The following is an 8,833-nucleotide window of genomic DNA, read 5'->3' on the forward strand; positions in this document are numbered from 1 at the left end:
TGTGCTTTTTAATTCCAGTGCGGAAGAAATTTATATTTTGATAATTTTGAAAAGTTAAAGCGTGTTTTATTAATCACCTTTAAAAAAAATAAAAAAAAATAAAGACAAGAAAACGTTAGATATTCGCAAATGTAGGGACTGTCTGTATTGGTACACATTTCTTACTTGAATAACATTTGAATAGGGCTGGTCGATTCCGAAATTTTTGGAATCGATTCCGATTCCAATTCCTGTTTCCTGAATCGACGGAGTCGATTCCAAGAATCGATTCCCCACTGTTGTTTTCGATTCCTTTTCGATTCTTCTTTTTTTTAACAAAATCGATGGTGAACCTAGTTCCGGAGTGACCGCAGGATACAAGGATGTAGAAAGTATCCTTCTCTGAAACTTTATTTGTAAAATGATGATACGTTTCCATAACTCTGATGAATTTTAAATGATGGATTCTCCTGAAATGGCCCATATAGCCCAGAAGTAAATACGATTTAGCCTAATAAATCAAAAGGATAGCACATTATTCATGGATGTGCATTTATTGCATGTTTAAAACTACATGACATGTCTAAAATGCATGTGCACAGTTAAGTTAAATGACTACATTCAAATAAGTGCTTGCACAGAATATACGAGGTAAAATAACCACAATATTAAAGAAAAAAAATTATATAAGAGTGCGCAGTTTATTTGTCAATCAGATGCGCGAGCAAGTTGCGTTCATTACTATAGCAACATAGACTCGGTCATAAGCTGTACTAGGCGCATTTTCTTTCTGTTATCAATGGATTAATGAAAATAAAAGAAAATAGAAAATTAAAATAAGACCCTCACATCTGCATCTGTAAGCAGCGCTCAAAACCTACCGTTGTGGGTAACAGAACAGAGTTTTTGTGTGCAAAATGTGGCAAACTTGTCCACGATGCAGCATCACAGAAGGAAACAATGACAATAAACACTATTAAACTAAGTGAAGGAGAGGTATAGTAATAATCAGCGATATGCGTTCTCATATGGCTCGATTTGAACGTTTCATACCATAAAAATAAGTAGTTAGAATTACGTTCTAGTGACGCCATCACACAATGACGCAAAAAAACGCTGAATTGCTTTATTTTTAACTCGTAATTTGAAACCAAGTGTTCAAAAGAACCTTTTGCAAAAAATAAATAGACTTCCAATCATTATTAGTAAGCGAGAGACAAGTGAATAAAGAGGAGTCGATTCCCCGAGATGGAATCGATTCCAAACGTTGGAATCGACTCTCGATTCCCAACGCCTAGGAATCGAGGAATCGATTCTTTTTGGAATCGATTCCCAGCCCTACATTTGAACGGAATGACGGTATCAAAACCAACTGTAAGGTGTTCATCTATGTGTGAGCTATGATGCACACCTTTTACATAGTCCGTTCAAACGCTATTAAATTAAGAAATGTGTATGTCGTATCGTATGTAACTTTAGAGACGATCCTTAGATTTGTGAATACGTCCAGCGACTTTATGCCACAGTGGACCGGTAGGCTATATGCTCCGTGACGGCTCGGTAATGTTGGTCGCAATTTGTCAACTACCTGCAAAATCATGTGTCGTGGGAGTCTGTATAATATTTAACGTTACAAGCATTTTATCATCAAAGCACAGCGCTAGCTGGGTCTTCCAAAGGTATCTCCACCATTAAAACATTGCTGCTCTTCGTATTATATAATTAATAAATGTAACGCTCTCTCGAAAATTATTTGTAAACTGTGATTTTTAACGGCGCTGGATTTCTAAAAGGTTTGAGATAAGTACACCAGTGGGGTTGTCCTAAAGTTAAGACAGCTTTTAGGATTTTTTGTCGAGTTAGGATGCTTCTGTAATACCCGTTTCCTATCCATAGTTTAGGATTATGCATTTAAGAAATGTCATTCTGTAATAAATGTAACTAAATTCGGTCCTAACTGAAATTGCCAAACAGATAAGATAGGATTCTAAAGTTAAGATATTTCTGTAATACGGACCCTGATCACTTATGCATATAATTGGATGCAGGGGCGTAGCTAGCAATTTTGGGCCCTATGAAAGAATATGAGCTTGGGCCTCCATCGTACCCAAACAAACATATAGCGATCCAAAATCATTGTCAACCATTTAATTATATATACTCTACTCAAACAAAAGTTTGAGAACGGTATGATTTTTAAAAATGTTTTTAAAGAAGTCTCTTCTGCTCACCATTGATGCATTTATGTTATTAAAATACAAAAAAACTAATATTGTGCAATATTATTCAAATGAAAAATAACTTCTCTATGTGAATATAGTAAAGTGTAATTTACTCCTGTGATTAAAGCTGAATTTATCATCATTACTCATCTTCAGTGTCCTTAACTAATCAATCTCTTAGGAGGATTCACGGCTCAAGAAGCATTAAGGTTAAAAGCAGTTGTGTAAAACATTTTTTTAGGATTATTTGATGAATAGAAACTTTTTTTGTCTTTTTGTGAGAAAATAACTTAAGTTAATACAGAATTTATTCATCAAGGATGCATTAAATTGATCACGTGACAGTATAGACGTTTATAATGTTGCAAAAGCTTTATATTTCAGATAAATGCTGTTCTTTTGAACTTTCTATTCATTGACCTGTTAACTGTCACTGGCCCACCGGTGGGCCCATCTGCCACTGCATGTTTAAAACAATTATATCCTATATTTATCCTGATCTAATGTTGACAAACTATATATCATTCGAAAGCTTATGAACTCAAGATTCATCCTGTGAAAACCGTTTTGAAATCGGACCTTGTGTTAGCATGGAAACGTTGCTCAAAATTATTCTAGCGGGCTCCTCCCCAAGTGGCGTCGTCATTCGCCTTATTCACCTGGCGGCCATTTTGAAAACTCTAACGGCGTTGTGGGGTACACAAACCCGGAAGCTGGACTCCGATACAGTACTTATCAGCAGCAGCATTCTGTTTCACTGCACTTCATCACTCAGGAAAAAATCCTACAGAGGACAAACCTTTCATCGTTTTCCGGAGGATAAGGGATTACATGGAGAGTGGATTTAAAAAAATACCAGAAGGGATCCTGGTCGTAATTTCTGCATTTTACTACAGACGAAGTTCGAAAGGCTCAAGCAATAGCAAGACTGGGACATTTCAAGTCAGCTTTATTTAGCGCTTTTACAATACCGATTGTTCCAAAGCAGCTTAACGGTGTTAAACAGGACAATATTGCAACAAAATTTGATTCGGCTGCAGTCATTCTGGAGAAAACGGTGATGTTATCATCTTATTTTAATCTATCATATAGTGTCAACGTGGGCAGATCAGTATTATAGTTGATACAGGTAATTTACATGTGGGAGATATGTGTATGTATAAGCTACTGGATCTTCATATATGTAAAATAAAATGTCCATTTATCTAAAGAATAAAGTACAATTTTATGACACATGGATGATGTCTTTCATAACTTAACAACTGGTCAGAACATCAGAAAGAAATAAGTCATTCAAACACATTGATAGGCATACTGGTCTAGGTTTGTAAATGGTAACTATGTACATTTATTGGTATGGAGGAATACAAATGGCCTGCTTGTATATCGTAAGTATGGAAAAACGTACCAGAAAAGGGCAGAACATTAGAAATTACATTAGGAGGAAAATTAAAAAACATTAACAAATGAAAACTTATTACATATTATCAGTGAAAACATATTATCAGTGATGCATTACATGATTTTGTTACACACAGCAGGCAGAAAGTGAGTGAAACAGAATGCTGCTATTGATTAGTACTGTATCGGAGTCCAGCTTCCGGGTTTGTGTACCCCACAACGGCGTTAGAGTTTTCAAAATGGCCGCCAGGTGAATAAGGCGAATGTTTCATATTTTTTAAAACTATTTTATAATAAAAACCTTTTCTTATCTTGACAAAACACATATCGTCGGAAAGGTCTGAGTCTCACGGTTCTATATCTGAAAACTGTTTTGAGATATTTGGACAAAAATATATTAATTTGACACAGGAAATTGCATTTAAAAATATCAATGGAATTTCAATGACACCCGGTGGCTATTTGTGGTACAACACCTAAACAAAACCTCATGGGAACTTTAATTTTTGTGATATCAACTTCAAATTGCGTTCGTATTCCAAAGCGTTCTTGAATTGCAACCATTTAAGTTTGGATAGTGAATTTTCATGTATATTTTCAAAAAGGGGGGTGACAGTTAATAGGTTAAATAATCAAAAATGTTTGTTGATCATCAAATCCTCATATCAGAATGATTTCTGAAGGATTATGTGACTCTTGAGACTGGAGTAATGAGGATAAATTCAGCTTTTTTTTTGTCAGAAATGCAGAAATAAGACATCATGTTGTTTTATTTGTTACTCTGGTAGATTATACATTTACAGTTTATATTTCATTACTACTAGTACTGTTATAAAAACCGATCTCTGGGGTTCCCAAAAGTTCATGGGCCCTTAGAATCGTCCTAACCCCCCCCCCCACGCCCCTGATTGGATGTTAAAACAATTAGGTGAGTGTTTTATACGTTTCCTAGAATCGACACAGCGTTTGCATGACAGAACTGCGAGCCGCGGGTGGCCTGACGCATCGAGATGAGATGAGATGTTAGATTATGAAGCACGTTGAGCGTATGCATGTGTTTACGATTCAGGTATCAGGCCAGATTGTGAAATAATTGATTGTTCTGTCGAGATGCCATGTGCGATGACAGCTGATTGGTCCTCGTATATGCAATTTAATTTTGCCATCTGCCTTGTCAAAACTGAGCTCATGAAATTTTAATGATCTTGTGGAGATGTAATCCAAACGTGTTAAACATGAGGCACACCATCGTTTTCAGACAACAGTTCTTTAATACAAAGTCAACATATCTACATACACAGTGGTTTCAAACCAATTATTGTGTCCATCAGAAATAACAGTTTGAAAGCGATAGCACTTGGCCTTCGTACAAAGAAAAACAATTTTCACGTTCCAAGTTTGGCTTTTTTTTCTTCCATTCTTCTTTTTTGTTGGCCATGGTATTAATACGTTCACTTTTGATTATTGGTTCTTCGTTATTTGTACGCTAATCAGTTCATACGTTTGGCTCCTGTTGTCAAAGGTCCAAGTCCGATCGCACGAGTGTCCTTCGCGTTTTTTTTTTTTCCTCCCGAGGAAAAGTTCGTTATAAACGCACAAAACTTCCAACAGTTTAAAAGGCAGCGTTGAAATTTCCAGATTCCAAGTTCTCTCGTGCTTCGTCCCTTAACGGAAAATCCTAAAAACCCGAATGAAGGAAACATGGCATGCTTTTGTAAACGTATAGAGCTTTGCAATGAACTTCCAATTTAAATAAAAGATGGAGCACAGAGGCAGTGGTGAGAGAGGGGCGTGTCTTTAAACTAACAATAATGACGTGAAACTAATTACCAAACGCTCAACCAATTCAAGGCAACTTGCTCTCGCTGCTCATATGGCGTTTTATAGGCACTGGGCACGCTAACTCATCCCAATATAACAAAAGAATCACTCAGAATGAGAAAAAAATCAATGTGTACTGCTCTATGGCTAAAAACGGTTAATTTCGAGATGACATATTTCATTGAGAAGCTATATTTTTGTGTGTTTTGTGTAAGATCCAGTAAGTATTTTTGGGGAAAGGAGAAGCGTTGTGATTTCTCTCACCACTGGACTGCAGTGTGTGGAGGCTAAGATAAGAATAAAAAGTGAAGAGTTGGGAAAAAAATACATGAACAAATGGATCAGGAAAAAAAAAGGTGGAATGAAGGGAAGAAAGATAAACAGAGCTGTTAGCGTGAGACAAAGCTTCTTTCAAAACTGTGGAAGGTTCCCATTAGCATAACGTTTTTTTGTTGTTTATCTCAGTATTGTTCAAAGACATAAATCTTGTGGGTCAAATTATACAAATACATATAATATATATTTGTTTATTTACAGGCATTATATTCAGGATCATAGTTGATATCTAACAAACGAGCAAACATTCGGTGGTTTGAAAAGTAAAAAAAACTAAACGAAAGCTTTCACAAAGGTGGGTGTAACAAAATTAGAGTTATTTTTATTTATTTTTTAGTAAAATTTGGATTAATGTTCAATTCATTATTTAGTAAACCAGCTCCACATCTTTTTTTTAATTTTTTTTATAAAATGAATACTTTAGCTAATACTATTGATGAATAACAATAGGATTGAAATCCTTCATTATTGGACAAGTTTTCCCCGCAATGATTTATGGGAAATCTCTGCATTCCCTAAAAAGTCAAACAACAAAACAAAATAATAAAAAGTCATTCATGATTTCATACACGCAATAATTTCATGGTTGTATAAAAATGAGTGCCCACTTCAAAAAAAGAAAAAAAGGCTATTCATATGAAGATTTGGATACATCTTTATATTCTGCATTTAAATATATCGTGAGTGTGTATGTATACATTCATGTCCCATTCGTCTATGTATACATGCACACAAACACATCTCACGTAGCATTTCTACAGTGAAAAAATAGAATGTCTTTTAACATAATATGAGCAAAATGAGCGTTATTTTTCTTGCTAATAAAAAAAATGGAGTACAGTATCTTTGTTAAAAAAACAAAACACTAAATCAAAAGATTGTTAAGAAGATAATAGTCAAAATAATAAAACAGTAATGTATTTTCTTTTCCCTATGATGTTACAAGAATAAGGCTTTTTGGAAATTAGATTACACACGGCTCCTTTCGTTCTCTCACCAATCAGAACACTCCAGGTTCAAGCATTCTCCAGAACAGCCAATCAGCTCTGGCTGCGGAGGGGAGACCCCTCCCCCTCATTCGCATATGCATGAGCGCGTAGAACAGTCCCACCTACAACAACAACAGATTCACAAGATAGTTGTACCGCAATTTCATGACGCAAATCCATGCCCGTTTCTTGCTCTTCGTCAGCCAGAATCCATTGAAGAATCACCTCCCCCCCAAAAAACAACAAACGAACGCAAGAACTCCCAAAGCGACCAGAAATGACGATGGTGATGAAATAAAGTCGGGCATGCGGTTTCATCCTGGGGCATTAGGAAGTGGACCGAGAAGGTGGGACCAACGCACGTAAATCACACACTTTCATCCGTTAGATCGGACTCTTCACATCGTACAGCATAATGGAGCGAAAGCAGCATGTTTGGTATCAAGAGCAAAACGAAACCAAAAAAAAAACCACAGTTGTAAGATTAAAAAGTCGTTTCAAACGATGGCAATGGACGATGGTCGCTCCAAGTACCAAAGCAAGACGTCATTGCTTCCCCTATCCGGTGCACCGAATACAACGGAGACCAGTCGGCGAACCAATTTGAGGCTTCGGTGGTGGTCCCTCCGCTCTGATTCGCCATAGTTGAAGCTCCCATTGGCTCCCGAGACCTTGGAGATGGAGCTACATTGGTGGAAACGTTTGCTTGCGTGTCCTTGAAAGCACTCGAGAAACTGATGGTGGTTTAGGGACACAATTAGGTTTCAAACATTTCCTAGAACGCCTCACGACGTGTGCTCCAGTGGTTTCGAGAGGAGGGTTACTTTCTCAACGGTTCGCCTCAGATTGCTTCTAAAGTGGCTCACAATTTTGTCCGAATGGCAACGTGTCAAAACGAGAGGCTTGAACCCAAGCAGCAAAAAGAAGTCTTGTTTGTACCATTCCTTCAACTTCTCCATTGAAGACGTCAAAGACGTCCGCTGCTAGACTGACAGATGTCCATTTCATTGGAAACGTTTCCAATTTAGTAAACAAAGAAGGATTTCAACCAACCAATTAGGTGCTCAGGTGACGTTTATTTGTGGGTGTGCCATATCGCACCAGCTTTTCCTTCGTTGTCTGTCTTTTCGTAGTATGTTCACAGAGTTAGTTTGGAAAGAAACGACGTTTGTCCTCCACACTTGAGGTAAGGTTAGTGGTCCGACATCTACATCTTTCCCACCCTCCAGCCTGAGCCGATGCGTTTGGTTCCTCCATCATGATTTTGGGATGTGGAAGTATTTGGGATCCATTTGCGCTTCTCCAGTGTTGCCGTCCAATTGGGGTTTCTCACGACATGTTTTGATTGGTTCCGAAAGACGATTCCTCGAACAAAAATTGGTATAGTTGTCATCGTTTCATGTTTTCAAGCAAGTTTTTATGGCTCAGGAGGCTGTTGGGGGGGAGGGGGATTGTGGGGCAGGGGTGGGGGGGGTTGGAAACAAAAATGGCTTTTTACGTTGCATAGTGATCAAAACTTCCAAGGTACTCCAGAGCCGCCTGATAGCAAAACTGGTACTCGTCCTGTAGAGGGAAAAACACAGACGTCAGCTCGCCATTACTTCAAATCGCCAGTCGATCAGATTTTAAAGGGTTAGTTCAGCCAAAAATATAAATTCTGTCATTAATTCCTCTCCCTAATGTGTTTGGATACCCGTCAGACCTCCGTTCATCTTCACACACAGATGAAGATATTAGTGTTGAAATCCGATGGCTCAGAAAGGCCTTCATTGACACCAATGTCATTTCCTCTCTCAAGACCCATAAAGGCACTAAAGACGTCGCTACAAAGCCCATCTCACTACAGCGGCTCTACAATCATTTATGAAGCGGCCAGAAGAGTTTTTGTTCGCAAAAAAACTTAATAATGACTTATAGTGATGGCCGATTTGGAGACAAAGCTTCGAACCGTTATGAATCAGCGTATCGTTTCATGATTCGGATCGCCAAAGTCACGTGCTTTCAGCAGTTTGGCACGGTTATGAATCAGTGAATCGATGTCTTTGCTGCCATGCCATGGGTGCAGCGGCGCAGTGATATTACGCA

The 8,833-nt window shown here is 37.8% G+C and overlaps 1 protein-coding gene across 37 annotated transcripts in view; it reads right to left on the reverse strand.

Annotated features, from left to right (window-relative positions):
- Positions 1-4,853: 4,853 nt before the first annotated feature.
- ptprsa (protein tyrosine phosphatase receptor type Sa) overlaps positions 4,854-8,833 on the reverse strand; it is a 361,627-nt gene continuing 357,647 nt past the window's right edge. For all 37 annotated transcript variants that reach the window (XM_067415256.1, XM_067415253.1, XM_067415250.1 and 34 more), the window contains one exon: positions 4,854-8,311. In XM_067415256.1, coding sequence (XP_067271357.1) covers positions 8,243-8,311 — 69 coding nt within the window. In that variant the 3' untranslated portion in view covers positions 4,854-8,242. The remainder of the gene's footprint in view (positions 8,312-8,833) is intronic.

This window comes from Pseudorasbora parva, chromosome 14 (assembly GCF_024679245.1).
Source record: "Pseudorasbora parva isolate DD20220531a chromosome 14, ASM2467924v1, whole genome shotgun sequence".
Classification (NCBI taxonomy): domain Eukaryota; kingdom Metazoa; phylum Chordata; class Actinopteri; order Cypriniformes; family Gobionidae; genus Pseudorasbora; species Pseudorasbora parva.